The 16830-nt window shown below is 37.7% G+C and overlaps 6 protein-coding genes across 8 annotated transcripts; 5 read left to right on the top strand and 1 right to left on the bottom strand.

Annotated features, from left to right (window-relative positions):
• Nucleotides 1-6: 6 nt before the first annotated feature.
• On the top strand, nucleotides 7-4124 carry LOC104727049 (protein LNK1). 2 transcript variants are annotated; one of them, XM_010446043.3, is made up of 8 exons: nucleotides 55-294; nucleotides 722-845; nucleotides 1160-1683; nucleotides 1796-2105; nucleotides 2399-2998; nucleotides 3158-3291; nucleotides 3483-3618; nucleotides 3712-4124. In XM_010446043.3, the coding sequence occupies exons 2-8, from the start codon at nucleotides 822-824 to the stop codon at nucleotides 3811-3813; spliced, it is 1830 nt and encodes a 609-aa protein (XP_010444345.2). In that variant the 5' UTR covers nucleotides 55-294; nucleotides 722-821; the 3' UTR covers nucleotides 3814-4124. The 2 variants fall into 2 exon arrangements, with proteins under 2 accessions (XP_010444346.2, XP_010444345.2); XM_010446044.3 differs by lacking the exon at nucleotides 722-845 and having other exon boundaries at nucleotides 7-294.
• Nucleotides 4125-4166: 42 nt separating this feature from the next.
• Nucleotides 4167-5588, bottom strand: LOC104727048 (uncharacterized). Of its 2 annotated transcripts, XR_015571970.1 has the most exons (5): nucleotides 5310-5581; nucleotides 5024-5141; nucleotides 4851-4917; nucleotides 4607-4754; nucleotides 4167-4510 (listed from the first exon to the last, which is right to left on the bottom strand). XR_015571970.1 is itself a non-coding variant. In XM_010446042.3 (4 exons), the coding sequence occupies exons 1-4, from the start codon at nucleotides 5514-5516 to the stop codon at nucleotides 4297-4299; spliced, it is 687 nt and encodes a 228-aa protein (XP_010444344.1). In that variant the 5' UTR covers nucleotides 5517-5588; the 3' UTR covers nucleotides 4167-4296. The 2 variants fall into 2 exon arrangements, 1 of the variants encoding a protein (XP_010444344.1); XM_010446042.3 differs by lacking the exon at nucleotides 4851-4917 and having other exon boundaries at nucleotides 5310-5588.
• A 129-nt stretch (nucleotides 5589-5717) lies between these two features.
• LOC104727046 (uncharacterized) lies at nucleotides 5718-7502 on the top strand. The gene is made up of 3 exons (XM_010446041.3): nucleotides 5718-6480; nucleotides 6660-6905; nucleotides 7170-7502. Exons 1-3 carry the CDS (start codon nucleotides 5737-5739, stop codon nucleotides 7302-7304), a joined length of 1125 nt encoding a protein of 374 aa, XP_010444343.1. The 5' UTR covers nucleotides 5718-5736; the 3' UTR covers nucleotides 7305-7502.
• A 131-nt stretch (nucleotides 7503-7633) lies between these two features.
• Nucleotides 7634-8641, top strand: LOC104727045 (small ribosomal subunit protein eS28z/eS28y). Its single transcript, XM_019231423.2, has 2 exons — nucleotides 7634-7768; nucleotides 8247-8641. The coding sequence occupies exon 2, from the start codon at nucleotides 8248-8250 to the stop codon at nucleotides 8440-8442; it is 195 nt and encodes a 64-aa protein (XP_019086968.1). The 5' UTR covers nucleotides 7634-7768; nucleotide 8247; the 3' UTR covers nucleotides 8443-8641.
• An 879-nt stretch (nucleotides 8642-9520) lies between these two features.
• On the top strand, nucleotides 9521-11674 carry LOC104727044 (uncharacterized). Its single transcript, XM_010446040.3, has 7 exons — nucleotides 9521-9882; nucleotides 10697-10828; nucleotides 10921-10983; nucleotides 11058-11105; nucleotides 11192-11245; nucleotides 11327-11387; nucleotides 11474-11674. Exons 2-7 carry the CDS (start codon nucleotides 10739-10741, stop codon nucleotides 11518-11520), a joined length of 363 nt encoding a protein of 120 aa, XP_010444342.1. The 5' UTR covers nucleotides 9521-9882; nucleotides 10697-10738; the 3' UTR covers nucleotides 11521-11674.
• A 3490-nt stretch (nucleotides 11675-15164) lies between these two features.
• Nucleotides 15165-16830, top strand: LOC104727043 (peroxidase 71). The gene is made up of 3 exons (XM_010446039.2): nucleotides 15165-15648; nucleotides 15803-15965; nucleotides 16208-16830. The coding sequence occupies exons 1-3, from the start codon at nucleotides 15229-15231 to the stop codon at nucleotides 16609-16611; spliced, it is 987 nt and encodes a 328-aa protein (XP_010444341.2). The 5' UTR covers nucleotides 15165-15228; the 3' UTR covers nucleotides 16612-16830.

Below are 16830 nucleotides of genomic sequence, written 5' to 3'. Positions count from 1 at the left end.
TCTCTCGTCCACAAGTTCTGATATTTAAAACACACCAGCCCGTTAAACCCTTTTGATTGCGTCGACACGTGTCGGTGTCATGGTCACTTGTCTTTTGATTCACCCGAAACACAAAAAAGGAAAATAATTAAAAAAATTTAAAATTAAAAAAAAAAAAAAATTAGGAAGCCTTCATCTTCTTCATCTGCCGAACATCTTCAGAAAGTCCTAAAGTTTCGATACAATCGCTTGGGATCTGCTCTGTTTTTTTTTTAGAGTTTGCTTGCTTGCTAGTAGAAGAATCTGTTCTCACAGGTGAGCTGCTTATTTGGTTGAGACTTCTAGGGTTTATTTCATACGTTTGGTGTGGAATCTATTTTCGATTGAATTTGATTTTGAAATTCCTGGTTGAGTAGCAAGCAAGCTGAGCTGAGGATTTCTCAGATTTGATTGTTCCTTGTTTTAGTTTCATTTAATGCGTCATTTTTAGTTGTAATGATGATAGGTTAACTCGATTTTGTTAGATATTACGAACAGCAGAAATGGATGAATCTTAGTAGAAGTGAAACGGGAACTGGAAGATGTGTTTAGATTGTAGGGGTTTTGGAATACCATTTCTTTAGGATTTTAATGGGTTTTGATTCTGGATAAGAAAGTTTTAAGTTTTCCTTTGTCCTGGGTTTGATATGTCTATTGTTGGAACTTTCTTCCAGCTGTTTAATATCTTATGTTTCTTATCCAGAAGCTGGGGTTACTAGTAGTTGGAGTTACATGTTTTTGCAATAGTTCGGGATAATGTCCATGGTTTTAGTGGTGATTAAAGAGTCTTGAAGTTGGGAGGAATGTCGGGCTTTTACATTGATGAGGTGAGTTGAGTCACAGTGATATGACCAGTGTGACCTCTATGAGACCTTTGTTGTTTCTCTTCTCGTATGTTCCTGTGGAAATTACTCTTGTGAATTTTTCACTGTTTGTGGGTTCAAAATGCTGAAGTACAATTCTGCCATCTCATATTTTCTTTCTTGTTATCGCTATAACTTGAATGTGTATTTTAGGTTTGGGGTTTCTAACTTTTCTTAGTCGGTTTGATGCTTCCCTAGCTTTTTTTTTCCTTCAACACTTCAACTAGATGATGATGATCGGTAGCTGAAGTTTTTTTCCGTTTTCTCTTTTTTTTCAGCTAGATGATGATGATTATTTTCGAAATGAATTGCATGGGAACGATGATGGTATAGTGCCAGACTCGACGTATGAGGATGGAGGTCAGTTTCCAGTTCTAGTAAGTAGCAGGAGGAAACGAAGAAATGAAGATATGGGTAGCGAAACAAACCGTTTAAAGAGTAATACTTTTATCAAGAGAGAGGGCGATATGTTAGGAAGAAATTCATGGCCTAATAAAAACAGTGGTGCCTCTACGGTGTCAGGCAAAGATGTTCAGGATATGACATTGGAGGATGCAAACATTTCAGATCATGGTTTCACTGGTGGCAACGCAGATGTGGTTGAAAACTTCTCCACTGCAGATCCTATGTTGTGTGACAATTCCGCTACAACACATGATGGAGCGTATAATTATTCCCTCAACAACATTCCAGATGCAGAAAATGATCTCAATTTTTTCGACAATGGAGACAAAGAAAGCAATGATCTTTTCTATGGCTGGGATGACATAGGAAATTTTGAGGATGTGGACAACATGCTTAGGTAAAACTTAAGATATTCCCATTTAGATCTTTAACGCATTGGGGGCTCATCGCTTATAGGAGAAACATGTTATCATTGTAATTAGCTTACACTTAAATCTTGGACCCTGCAGGAGTTGTGATTCAACTTTCGGCTTGAATAGTCTTAATAATGAAGATGATTTGGGCTGGTTTTCTTCTGCTCAGCCAAATGATGAGACAGAAGGTGCGATGACAGATGATTTAAAACCAGACAAAATGTTGGAAAGTCAAAGAACCCCTATGTTGCAGGTTGAAGACTTTTTGAACAATAGTGAGTCCAACCATACTTTGGAAGATGAGTATGTATATACTGTTGCGGGAAATTCAGCTCAAGGAAAATCATCAGAAAATGTATCTGATACGAGTTCGCAAAAGATGGATATATTGATGCTCGATGGAGAGGTTAGTCAATTTTTACGCCTTCCAAGGCACATGCCACCACTAATTAGATGTGATGTTGCCTCTATGATGACTTTGTCTTTGGCTACTTACTGCATCTTTGGCGTACATTGCTTTCTTATCCTCGGGCTCAATTAGTCTTTTAGATATGAATATTTGATTTTTACAGTTTTCCGTCCATCGTGGTTAATGGTTTCTTTTACGGCTAGTGGATATTCCTTTAGATAAATATTTCTCAATGTTGAAGTCTTGATATAGTTCCTGCAATTTCATATGTTCCACTTTTTGTTTTACAGGCAAATTTTGAGAAGAAGCAGATTGATCATCTTAATCATTTGCATGGGTTTTCGGAGAACAGTTCTACTTTACAGAATAGTGGTATTTCCAGGGAAATAATGGACACAAACCAGTATTACCCTCCCTCCGAATTCCAACAGCGAGGAGTTCCATTCTCACATGTCAACTGTGAGCAGCCTTCCGATCAAGTTTCAGCATGTGAAAGTAAATCTGGTATCAAATCCGAGAAAAACGCCAACACTTCCTCTGTTTCAAATGAGTCATACACATCAAATCAGGCACAATCTGTCGAGAGCTTACAAGGTCAAACTGTTGATGATCGGTGTAGGAGGGGATTCGAAACGAGAATTAACCTGCAGCCCGGGCAAGATATGCCTCCTTCTTTTGCTGCTAGTACCAGGAAGAGTAGTGAGAAAAACCCCATGGTGTTTCCTGATGCTGCTCCTATCCCGAAGATTGGGCTTGAGAACGACCACAAAAAAACTGCAGCTGAATCGGAAACATCTAACATGCAGGGAAGTTCTTGTGTTAGCTCTGTTGTGGATGATATTTCGCTGGAAGCAACTAGTTTTCGCCAGCTTCAAAGAGTTATAGAACAGGTACAACTTGTCAATAGATAATAGATGATATAAGGAAATGATTTACTGCGAGGTCTGTAGGTGATCGGTAAAACTTTGCTGTTCCTTTGTGATTGATATCAAAGCGTATTTATATTACATTTGTTTTTTACTTGGTTGATGTACACCTGCTTGCTCCAGTTGGATGTTAGGACAAAGCTTTGCATAAGAGACAGCTTATACCGATTGGCAAAAAGTGCGGAGCAGAGACATAATGGTGGAAACAGACAGGACACAGGCGCAGGGTCGCATCTCGTGACTGGTGAAACAGACAAGTAAGCACCACCCTGCATCCTTATGTCCTGTTCCTAAGAAAGAATCTTAACGTCTAACTTTATATAGGGTTAGACTCAAGTGTTGGACAGATTTAATAACGCTCTTCTTTTAGAAACTTGCACTTGGGTACTTGAACTCATCCTTTTCTTGTAGATTATAATCTTTGATCTCTGTATTTGGTCTCATCCAGGTATGCGGGATTCATGGATATCGAAACTGATACAAACCCGATAGACCGATCCATAGCTCATTTACTGTTTCACAGGCCCTCAGACTCATCCCTTTCGTCAGATAACGATGTTCTCTCATATAAATCTCATCCAATGGTAAATTAAACAAACCCTTAAATCTCACACAGCCATTTTAACTTGCAAACTGTGTTGCACAGTATCTCATTTTCGCCATCATAATCTCCACAGATTCCTCAGCCCAATAGTAGTCCGAGCCTAAGGATAGAGAAACAAGAGGAAACTCCAGAACTTAGACCAGAAGCAGAAGTTGTAACAAATGACAACAACTAATGATGTCGACAAAAACTGGCTCTTTCACTGCTGAAGCATTCGAGATATGATTGTTAACATTAATCTCGATTTTGGCTAAGGGAAATTGCTCGGGCTAGTTACCAAAATCCTGACTGGTTCTTTCATTAGAATCATGGATGTAACACACTTGTATTTAAGTGTTGGGATTCGGTTCCAACTGGGTCTTTGAGATATGTTCTTTGCCTTTGTAATATGTTCAAAGTGTTAAGCAGGGGAAAAAATAGAGACAGCAACTCTGTAGATAAAGATGTTAGTTTTTTTTTTGTAATGCCATGAAATATTCTGCTGAATTACCAGTTCTGCTGCTTTTTATGATATAAATCACTAATAAATTTAGGGTTTCAACTTTTGACGTTAACCATGTATTACTTGGATCATGCCAATCACATTAATTGTGTAGATAAGATTAAAAATTTGTATGGGACAATGTCCCAAAAGGAGAAAGAAAAGTTTTGAAACATTCTAATCAAAAGTTTGCCTAAGCTGCATCTCGGTTTCACTTTTCCAAGAAGCATGAGAGGATTGTCCTCTCATTCTTTTGCTTTTCTCTTTATCTTTGATCGTAGATCCTTTCTTCTTCGCGTCTAAGTCTGGTACTGGCCGGTCACCACAAATCGGGCATACCATTCCTCTTGCGCTTGTATATGTTTTTGGTACACCGCATTGCAGACACATCCTGAACACATCAAAAAAAATCCTAATTAAGCTGAAACACTTTTGCAAAATTTAAACTTAAACAAAGAATGAAGAAGAGACCAAGGGTTATCCATACCTCAAGAGATCTGCAGATTCTTCTGCGTTAGGAATGGTTGCAGTAGATATCCGCTTTTCACCACTCACTGAAGATGGTGGTGCATCGATATCGTTTCTTACTCTCTCATGGATTCCTACTAGTTGAGGTTTTGCTTCCATGACAACACCTAACAGGCCAATACTCCAAAACCATCAGTGCTTAGATAGAGAGAATACAACAGTCCCATAAACAGAAGTGCGAAACCGGATTAGATAGAGCTTACAAACAAAACTGCCTGGTTTCTTCTTTCACAGTGTTTATGCTTGAAGTACCAAAACAAGCTTCTAAAGCTAAATCCAAATTTCACATCTATATATAGTTACCACCAACATGTAATCTTGTGAAATTTAAAGCTAAGCAATGTGAGACAAAGATGCAAAAGCAAGTTGTTGTTACCCTTTGGTTTAACTTTCTTCTTTTTGCGACTAATACGCTTTGCATGCTCTGCATCTCTAGCAGAAGCTTCTGCATCCGCTTCTGTGCGGTTGTTCAGAAACTCCGGTGGCCCCGAAATCTGCAAAATTCAATTAACCAATAAATTGATATACTAGAACTTCCAATTCCAAGGAACCCTAACAAGGGTTTTCACTATCACAAGATCTCTCCTGATGCTCAAACCTAACTTAATCTAAGAAACGATGAAATTGTGAGGGTAATAAGAAAGATCAAAGAGAACTATGACCTGAGAGAAAATGTCGTTAGCTGAAGGAAGGCCGGAGTCTTTAGCGGAGGAGGCAGAAGCGGAGAAATCGAACACAGACGACGATTCATATCTCCGAACACCATTATTTCCCTCATCTTCGTCGGAGTTCTCGTAATCCCCAATAGTTCTCTCTTCTGCTTCATCTTCTTCCGCAGAAGAGTAGCCTTGAAGCAGCGTCAAGCTCATCTTCTCTTCCAAAGTTCCTCCTCCTCCGATCTCTCGCCGCAAACAACTAACTTTTGTTAATTTATGCTTTTAGCCCCTTTAAAGATCAAATCAATCCTCTCGGTTCCGCGGCTGAAACCAAACCGGAATTAAAGTCTGTTTATTAAACCGGATTATCCGGTTTAGCTGGAAATTATATATAAACCGATTTGGTCCGCTGGTGCGGCGAAGAACCTTGAAAATGATAAGAATCTTACCGAGCTTACGGTTTACTCCTCTGCTCTCTGCCGCTAAACCTTTCTGCTCATCTTCTCCGGCGAGAGATCCACCGCAATACGAGGCCAAAACTGCACCGGTGTCTAATTCTCTCCTCAGTATAACTCCCAAGACTCCACTGTTCCTTAGAACGCCGTCTCACGCAACTTGTCTAACGGAGGTTTGGAAATGGCACGATTGGGCGAAAGATCTTGCCACCTCCGTAGAGGAATCTTCGAATGATTCTGAAGATAGCCTTGAATCTGTTATTCTCCACCGCGAGCTAAAATGGCTGATCGAAGACTCGATCGAAGACGATCCTTTGGTGATTCTTCACAGAAGCGAAATCGCGGACGACGGCGAGAAGAATGTGAAATTGAGAGCGTCGTTGGAAGAGCTTTACGATTTATGGAGACAGAGAATCGAGAATCGTCGGCCGTTTCAGTACGTCGTCGGATGCGAGCACTGGAGAGATTTGGTGTTGTGCGTCGAAGAAGGGGTTTTAATTCCGAGACCGGAGACGGAACTGATCGTTGATATGGTTGAGGAGCTTGTAAACAGAGATGGACGGTTTAAGAAAGGTTGTTGGGTCGATCTTGGGACAGGAAGCGGTGCAATTGCCATCGGGATTGCTAAAGTCTTGGGAAGCCATGGGAGAGTTATAGCTACAGATCTTAGTCCGGTGGCGATCGCCGTCGCTGGCCACAATGTGCAGAGATACAACCTTCAGGTTAGTCGATGCTCAAGTTAAACCTATTGTCTTCATGGAATTGAGATCGTTCAAAATCAAAATTGTAATGGATTTGAAGCTTTGGTAGTTTCTGTAACATTCTTCATTTTGGTTTTGAGCCCTTGAAAGATTCAGCTTTGGTGTCTTCTCATCATTGTGATATAATCTGACTAATCCAGGGGATGGTTGAGGTGAGGAAAGGATCGTGGTTTGAGCCTTTAAAAGATGTAGAAGGACAACTTGTGGGGCTTGTGAGTAATCCACCATACATACCAAGTGATGACATTCCAGGCCTACAAGCTGAAGTTGGTAGACACGAACCAAAACTTGCATTGGATGGTGGTATCGATGGAACTGATAGTCTTCTCCATCTCTGTCATGGGGCTTCTCGGATGCTTAAACCCGGTGGCTTTTTCGTTTTCGAGGTACCTACCTTTTTTCACTCTCTTTCTCCAAATACGTTAGTAGGAAGATTCAATGGGGTTTCATATGTTTCTCTCGCTGATGCTAGAACAGCCGAAGTTAGTATAGGAAGAAGATTAAGACTGCAACTTAAAAGATCAAATATTGATTGGCCAATTACTCAATTTTCATTACTTGTTCACTTGATTTGATGGTGTTTGCATATTGAGTCATGATATATCACTTCCACCATGAATGATTGATCCTATTGGTTTATGATGATGCAGACCAATGGAGAGAAACAAAGCAAGATGATAGTTGATTACATGATGACCAATGATCTCAAAGACTGTTTCTCTGATTTGAAGATAGTTCCCGATTTTGCTGGAATCAATCGGTTCGTGACTGGCTTTCGTCTATGAGGACATTACACAACTCGCAGTGGTGCTATTTCCCAATACTTTTAGGACTGATAACTAAATGACAGTATATCTGTACTAATTGAACTAAAATAGTTCATGTCTTTATTAAGTTCATTTCCATCAATTCATGACCCAAGTAAACAGAACCATACGAGACGATTGTAAAATCTATAAGTAAAATACAGCTTTGAGATGATATTTTGAGGCGTGATCCAATATCATGGCTGGGCCTGGGGTTCTTCTAACTGATCACGTAGGTAGGAGAATAGGATTAAGGTGTATAATTAAATTGTAGACTAAAACATATATGGGCTTTTAAGCCCATAGGAGTAGACATTAGCTCGTAAGATTTGGCCCATTTATGCTATATAACCACTAATAAATTCATCACTCAGCTTGCAGCATTTTAGGGTTTATTTTGGCAGAGTCGATTTCACCTTAGCTTCCGCCGCATCCGTCTACAGGTTCGTTCGTTGTTCCGACTCTCTGGTAGTATCGTCTATCTTCCCGATCGTCCTCTAAACATGTTTCTAGAACCTATCATCTCTGTGATGTTCCTAGAGTTTGAGTTTCTTAGATTTATCCCTTTTGTTTGTATATTATCATTGTTCGTCTCGATGATCGATCGTACTAGTAGAAGGCTTTTAATTGAGATATGTGGAACACAGGAACAATATAAATAATTGATAAGTTTTTTAAATCCCTTGTGTTGTGAATTGATTCTAGTTGCAGTACTTGACTTTTAAAACCTTTTGTGTAAATTTCAGATTGTTTTGTGTTGATTTAGTGATTTGATCTGTAGAACAGTAACAATTATGTATTCTTTAGTCGTAATCCAATAAAATTGGCCTTGTTAATACAATCATTTGGTTCTTTCATAATTTTGATTTGAGCTGAGATTTGTATGAAAGTATTGACATTGCCACATTTGTGTGAATGCAGAATGGATTCTCAGATCAAACACGCCGTGGTCGTAAAGGTCATGGGTAGGACCGGTTCTCGTGGTCAGGTGACTCAGGTTAGAGTCAAGTTCACTGATTCAGACCGTTACATCATGAGGAACGTGAAAGGACCAGTCAGGGAAGGAGATATCCTCACTCTCCTCGAGTCCGAGAGAGAAGCTAGAAGACTCCGTTGATTCCATATCTCCTCATTCTCTTCCAGAAGCCTACATTTTCATGGTCTCTTGTCTTGTTTCTTGGTCTTTGTAGCCCAAGTTTATTTTTATATTTTTGCTGCTTTGTTTTAAATTAATTACTTGAGGTTTTTGTTAAGACAATGTTTGAATCTAGGAATCAATCTTTATGATATAATGAAAGTGTGCTACTTAATGTCAATCAAGCATATCTCTATTGTCGGGTCCTAGTTATTTTAAGTCGGTTAAGTAAATTCATGATTTGTGATATATATATAAACCTGTTTTAACAAATTTGCCCATGTTGAATGTCTTGTCATGGTAAAAAAAAAGAAAAGAGTATAGTATATATCAAGCTTATCTTCGACATAAATCAAGTTTTTCGAAATAAGAACGTTATTAGGGTCAAATTTTCTAGCTGAGCAACTTTTAACACCGTTCAAAATACTGTCCAGACAGCAAATGGTAAACATGATTTATAACTTTTTTGTTTTAAAAACCCAAGATTTGTTACTCTTTTTCTTTTTGTTTGGTTACTTAAAATTACACTTTCCTTATCTTTTAACAACTAATGAATCACACATGTCAGTAAACAGAAATTAATTAAAATAGTACTTTATTATATATTTCTTGTTTTTGTTTGTCTTTATTTAGTCTTTACCAATTCACCATTGATCTGTTTGACAAAACATATTTTTACCATTTATGTGAATTGGTAAAGACTAAAATCATTACAAAAAAAAAGTCTTGGTAAAGTATCATTTAGTCTTTACCAATTCACCAAATAACAAATACTTTATTTATCAAATTCGACGGTTTTTTACCGTTGTTTTAACCGCTAAAAAATCTTAACAAACCAATGAAAAACAATTGTTTGATCTACCGAATCAACAGTTTTTATCGTTAAAAATCTTACAAAATAAAAGTCTTGAAAAAAAACAATTTGAAAATTTGATTAGTGAAAGCATTTGAAAGCATAGTAACTAATTGTAAACTAGGACCAAAAAGCAGAAATCTTTGGATCATCTTTTCACTTAGTTTATGCCGATAAAGTCATAAACATCTAGTAATAACAACAAGTGAAGGAAAAAAATCAGAGAAATATAACTGAATTACAGTATTAAAAAAAAAAAAAAAAAAAAAAAACGCTTTTAACGTCTTTGATTATTACTTTCAACGGTTTAATAAATTTTGTCAAAAAGGAATCCTAATCACGTGTTTTTTACCTTCGTTTAATTAATGGTAATTACCAATTTAACCTTCGCGTTCTTACCCCAAAAATCATATCTCTCTTTCTCTGTCTGTCTCCCACACATCTCTCTCTCCTTTATATATTTCCCAATTCACACCAACAACAACAACAACAAGATCTCTCCATTGACAACAACGACGAACTCAGAGAGCCCCCCCATCTCAATCCTCTTCTTCTTCTTCTTCCTCCTGGTACGTTATCGTTTTTATAAACCTTAGCTTCTTCGTCTTCTTATCTCGATGATGATGATAATCTTCGATCGATTGAGATTTCCTGATTCTGTACATCGCTATGTCATTTTACAATCTCGTATACGCATGAATCTGATTGTTTTATCTCTCTAGGGCTTTGATTGCGTAGCTTCCTTGATTTTAATTTGGGTTATCTGATTCGCCCATCGATTTTGTTGTGATCTGATCTTTTTTTGAGTTGTTTTAGGTTGAATTCTGGGTTTTTTTTAAAAATCTTTGTCTATCTGCATTGTGGAGATCTGACTCATATGACCTTGGTTGATTTTGATCTCAATATCGAAATTGATTTGATTAAAAGTAGATTTTGTATTCCTCATTTGTCAATCATGGATGCATCTTTTGTTTACATATGTAGAGATCTTCTTAAATGCAAAATCAACAAGTATTTTATTTGGGCTAAGCTTTTGGAGGCTTTGTCTATGTTATGGAGTATATGCACTCATTAGGGTTTCGTTTGGCTGCCTCGAGTTTTATAGGTTGTTCATAGTTAGGGCTTGTTCTTGTTCTTGAGCTGTATACTTTTTTCAGAACAAGTCGTTTGGTCACAGGATTGTGTGGATAGTATCAAATAGGAAGCATATCATTTTGATCAAACAAGATCCTTGTGTTTTTCTTTTCAAGTTCAATTAATTATTAATTGGCTTCCTTTAATTGATATCTCTTCTTTATTGATGAACCCTTGAGAATCCGCTTTTGTTATTGGTACTTCATGAGTTGTGTGACTAATGTTTGTGTATTATATATATCTGTGCAGCATTTTTCTTTTGGTTTTTGGTGGCGTTGAGACATCATCATAATGTCTAGCGCAGGGGATATGAAAGACCAATCAGTGGAAGGAAACCTCACCAATGAAGTGGAGAAGTCAATGCCATCATCACAGCAGGAGGTTTTCATCTAGTTCTCACATTAAATAATGTTCGATAACCATAATTAATATGATACCATGATCTAACTCTTTTTTTTAATTGCTTTGTGCAGGAGGCTGTTGTCAAGAAGAAGTATGGAGGGCTCATGCCAAAGAAACCACCACTCATTTCCAAGGTAGGTTATTATCTGGTCTAATAAAAAGATTTTGGGTTTTAAGTAGATTTTTATGAGATGCCGTTTTGTATCAGGATCATGAGCGAGCATACTTTGACTCTGCTGACTGGGCTCTTGGAAAGGTAATATATTGGAAATGTGGTCTCTTTTGAGTTGTCATATATAAGCTCTCTCAGTTCTCATGGTGTGCTTATTATTGTCTAAACAGCAAGGTGTTGCGAAGCCAAAGGGACCCCTTGAAGCTCTTCGTCCCAAGTTACAGGTAAATTGAACTTGAACCACGTTTCAGCTGAATTCTCTGTGGGTATGTTTCCAGTTCTAAGATCTTGTCCCGCTTTTGCAGCCAACGCAGCAACAGACGCGTTACAGGAAGTCTCCAATGACTCCATCTGAGGGTGGTGAAGGTAATTTTCTTCATCTTATCATCCCTATCTCAAAGCAGTTTACAGACTTTGCTGATCCATCATGTTGCTCTGATATTGTATTACAGATGGAGGAGCTGCTCAGGCTGAGGGAGGTCGGGGCAACCAGGCGTAGAGAGATTATGTATGAAAACTCTTGTGTAAGAATTCTGTTATAATCGGATATTTGCTGTCCATTTTGAAACATCAGATATGGCTTACATTAAAACTTAATTTGATCACATTGCGGCAATTCAGAAATGATATAGTTTAGCCCTTTCGGTCTGGAATCTCTGGTATTATATATTACGCTAATTGTTCATCATGATTGGCTAATGTTATACGTAGTTTATAAAGCTATCGTGACTCCTAATTGAAAATTGAGGCTATAAAACATGCGATAATATTTAAGTCAGAAAGGCCAAGTGGTAAACTTTTCCTCCATGCAACTGAAGATATCTCTTATGCAACTTAGTTTATTTATTGTTAATTTACTTGGTAACTATTACTCTTGCCACTATCAGTAGATTACTAATTCATTTGTTACAGTGTAGTAGAGTTTTGTTTGACTAAAATATATTACAAGTCCCAGAAAATATGGATGAAAATGTTAGTTTTTTGGATCATCATCATTATTTTTGCACATTTTTATCTTTCATAAAAATATAGGTTATTCTTACGAAGATTTTGTTATATAATCTCACAAATCGACGAAATTTTCAAATCTTATTTTATAATAATTTTGTAAAGTTAATATGTATGATCGTAAATGTTTTTGATAGAAAATACCTATAATAATTTATATCGCATATTATTTTTTAGTTCCGTATGATACATGATACATCTACATTTTAGGAGGTCGGTGATAAACTTACACATGAAAATAGCAATTTTGATAGCCCCTCCCCCCCCCCCTCCCCCCCCCCTCCCTCCCTATCTATAGACGTTTGAGTTAATCAAGGCATCAGACAACTATCTTCAAACAAAACAAAAAATGATATTGAACTCTTCAGTAAGCTGTTTCAACAAAGTCTAAAACCTTTTTCCCGCACAAAAACAAACTCAACTTACATTTTTTTCCTGAAAATCCGTAAGCCCCATGAAGTAGATAAGTTGTATGGTTGGATGGAGAGGTAGTGTTCATCAGAGTCTAATATAAGCAAGCATAACCAACCAATACAACACATACGTTCGCAGATATTATAAAATAAACTAGTTATTGGTCAAAAAAAAATATCAAATCCAAAATATTGACGCCATAACCCAATCGTGTGTTCACTGAAACTTCAAACATATGACATCAAACAAAAAGAGCGAAAAAGCCGGAGGATAAGGAAGATTTTGTAACAAATGGAAGTCGGAGATACTTCCAAAACTATTCCACTAATTGCCGGATTCCGCAGTCTGATCCCGACTCCTCTTATTATGACTTCGCTCAAAGTCAGCTTCCAGAACATTATCAATTTCGATCTCTAATTTTTATAATGTATCTTTTTTCCTTCTTATAATGCATTTATTTGTATGCATATAATCACAAATTTTATTGAAAGAAACTATAGGCATGATGAAAACAACTTTCAAGAAAGAAAAAAGGGGTCAGTGGATAAAAACAAGTAAACAACGTAACCATCTGTAGGCATGATGGTTATACACCGTTGATACAAAAGCGTGGTACAATTTCATTTGTAGTGCAGATCGTGATACACAAATTATCGTCACAGATACAGCTCTGTACATGTCTTATTTTGGGGTTTGCCGGTTTGCACGCAATTAAAATTTGAATAATTACAAATTTACAATAATATAATACATGTAAACGCAACAAGTAAACAATCCTAATTTGACAGTCTTTGGTCATAATCTCAATCATATTTTCATAATTGGTTGAAGAACTAATATAATAAAATCAGATAAATCGAGCATTTGACCCCCAAAAAACGAAAAATCATTATTTAGAGAGTAGACAAATAAAGCTCATAATATTCTTTGGATCGATGATCATCTAGATCTTATCTCATACAGTCAGCGGCCATGATTTTGAGGAATAGAACAATAATATTAGATATGAGTCGATACCAAATATATAATCTTCATCTATCTTAGTCATGATTCTTCGTATAATCGACATATATGTGAAGTAGTACTCGTCTTTGGGGATAACAATGTGGTTTTGTTCCCATATTAGGTTTTTTGTAAGTTGTATAAGTTAAATTGTTTACCATTAGTCGTTTGATGAACAAGATAATGTTTCCGTAAAGAGACCTAGATTTGTGGAAACTTCTTAAAAAAATAATTTTACCGGAAGAGTTTTCAGAGTAGTTTCCATAGTTTGTGAAAAAACCATATTTTCTTGATATTTTAGACATCTCTACACTACATCTTTTGAATATACCAGGTATATCAAACCTACGTTTAGGGATTGAGAGATCTAGAAAACTTATCTGTTTGCCTCCAACGGGGCTAAATGATGGGGCCTTTGGAGCCTGGATTCTCTGGACTATTTGGACCAGCAGGAATAAGCTCATCTTTGAAAAAAAAGTTATCAGTCCGTCAGAAACTTTAACCCAAACTATCAGCCAGACACGTGAATGAATCCTTAACCAAATCCCAAAAAACTTGACGTTGCACACCCCAATCCCTCAGGAAGAAGGGGAAGTGGATTCCAATACGTTTCGATGTTTCACAGACGCGGCTTGGCGAGAAGACTCCCAGAGTGTCGGCTTTGGCTGGATCTTTAGTGGAAACCCCCTGATATGAGAGAGACACGGGAAGGCTAACTCTCATCATATACGATCCCCTCTGATGGCGGAAGCGATTGCCATGCTCCTTGCGATCCAACAAGCTTCCGATCTGGACTACCAGAAACTTTTAGTCGCCTCTGATTCACAGCAATTGATCAACGCGATAAATTCAGACCTTCCTCTGAAGGAAATCCATGGGATTCTCCACGATATCCTTGTAGTAGCCTCGAGTTTTGAGGAAATCTCCTTCACCTTTGTTCCTCGAGAGAAAAATCGACGAGCGGATGAGATTGCAAAAAACTCTTTATCTTCCCTTCTATCTCTTTCAATTGTTTTGTCTAATGTATCTGTAATTTCCTCTCCAAACCGGTTGACTGTAACCGAACCGAAGAGACCAGAATTAGTTTAATTAATGGAAACTGGTTTGACAAAAAAAAAAGACATCTCTACACTACCAATCATGATTCTAATCATACTGTGTAACCGAATCAAGTTAGATAGATGTTACTTCATTTACTGCCAGTAGTATTAAAGTGCGATATTATAAACCTTTGGGTATTCATATCATATGGAAATCCACTTGGCAGACTTGTGCACTGAAGTTTTAACTTGTTATTCGTTCTAATCCTCTTATGAAATCCACCTACCACAACAATGGATGTATTCTGATTTCCCAATAATAAAAAACAATTATCCTTAATTTCTTATTATTATTGTATAGCTATAAATCAAATAGACTTGAACCAGAATTCAAAACTCGTACGTAAACAATATTTCTGTCATACATTACATACATATTTTTAATCAATTTAACAGAAACGATCAAAACGAACAAATCCAAAACCAAATTGCTTTTAAAGTCAACGAGTCGACCAGCTCACACCGCACTGACCAGCAACACGCGCTTTTGAATCTCTCACTAAACGATGTCGTTTTATCAAATCACCACAAGCACTGAAGCCGGTTTCGTTGACTCACACGTCACTCTTTTGACTTGTCAATCTCCTCTATAAATAGTAATCTAAAACGAGCTAACTCTACTACTCACTAAAACTTAAAACACACACTTCATCTTCTTTAAAACCCTAAAATAGAATTACAAGATGGGTTCGGTTAGATCATTGTGCTTATTCATAACCTTCCTTAGTTGTCTCATCAGCTCGGTCCATGGCCAAGCCGCCATAAGGCCGGGTCCTGTTACTGGCACAAGGACCGGGTTTTATGCGACCACGTGTCCTACAGCTGAAACCATCGTCCGAAATGCCGTGAATGCTGGTTTCAGTTCCGACCCCAGAATCGCACCCGGAATATTGAGAATGCATTTCCACGACTGTTTTGTTCAAGGCTGTGACGGTTCGATCCTTATATCCGGAGCTAACACCGAGAGAACTGCCGGTCCGAACGTCAATCTCCGTGGATTTGAAGTCATAGACAACGCCAAAACGCAGCTCGAAGCCGCGTGTCCAGGAGTTGTATCTTGTGCTGATATTTTAGCCTTGGCCGCTCGTGACACTGTCGTCCTCGTAAGCCTTAGTATAAATTAATTCATGATAAACGTTATACACATTATGCTCCTTAATTATTTCGTAACCGCAGATGCATTAATTAATGTTACTTTATTATCTTATAATTTATATGTATATAACGTTATACGTGCATGGGTTAATTTGCATGCAGACGAGAGGAACAAGCTGGCAAGTACCAACGGGACGTAGAGATGGTCGAGTTTCTTTGGCGTCGAATGTTAACAATCTCCCTGGTCCCCGTGACTCTGTTGCCGTTCAACAACAAAAATTCTCGGCTTTAGGACTTAATACCCGTGATCTCGTCGTCCTCGTTGGTCAGTTATATAAACCTAACACATTCAAGAACTACAATTACCATTAATTCAAATATATATTAGAAAACCATCTTCATGTGTTCAAACAATACTTGGCAACCGTCAAGCACCTAAACCGTCTGAACGTCTTAAACGCATAAAGAGTTTCTTAACATTAAGAGAAACCAAACTATTTGCAAATATTTAGTATCAGAATAATAACAACATAGTTATACTAAATTACTTTGCACATAATTTAACAGGAGGGCACACGATCGGAACAGCAGGATGCGGTACATTCAGGAACAGGCTTTTCAATAGCACCGGACAACCCGCGGATCCAACCATAGACCCAACATTTCTGGCGCAGCTTCAAACACAATGTCCCCAAAACGGAGACGCTTCAGTGCGCGTTGATCTTGACACCGGGAGCGGTACCACTTGGGACACTTCTTACTACAACAACCTAAGCCGTGGCCGTGGAGTTCTCCAGTCCGATCAAGTCCTTTGGACCGATCCAGCCACTAGACCCATAGTGCAACAATTGATGGCTCCTAGAAGCACCTTCAACTTTGAGTTTGCGAGGTCGATGGTCAGGATGAGTAATATTGGTGTGGTTACGGGGACTAATGGGGAAATCCGTAGGGTTTGCTCTGCGGTTAATTAATCTACTGATTAAAATCCGTCGTGATAAAACTTTCATGACGTTAAGTACTTGTTTCGAGTGTATTTTTAATTTCAACAATAAATAAACTGTAAACCACTAGAAAAGGACATAAGAAAAAACCCAAAAGTGGGTGAATGAAATTTGTATCTATAAGGTGTTAGTATTCGATTTCTTTTGGTTTGGTTTTTAATGTTATGTCATCACAAAAATATTATACTA

The sequence above is a fragment of the Camelina sativa genome, chromosome 11 (assembly GCF_030686135.1).
Source record: "Camelina sativa cultivar CO46 ecotype springtype chromosome 11, ASM3068613v1".
NCBI lineage: Eukaryota > Viridiplantae > Streptophyta > Magnoliopsida > Brassicales > Brassicaceae > Camelina > Camelina sativa.
Note: the sequence above shows the minus strand (reverse complement) of the source record. Positions and strands in the feature narration are given on the sequence as shown.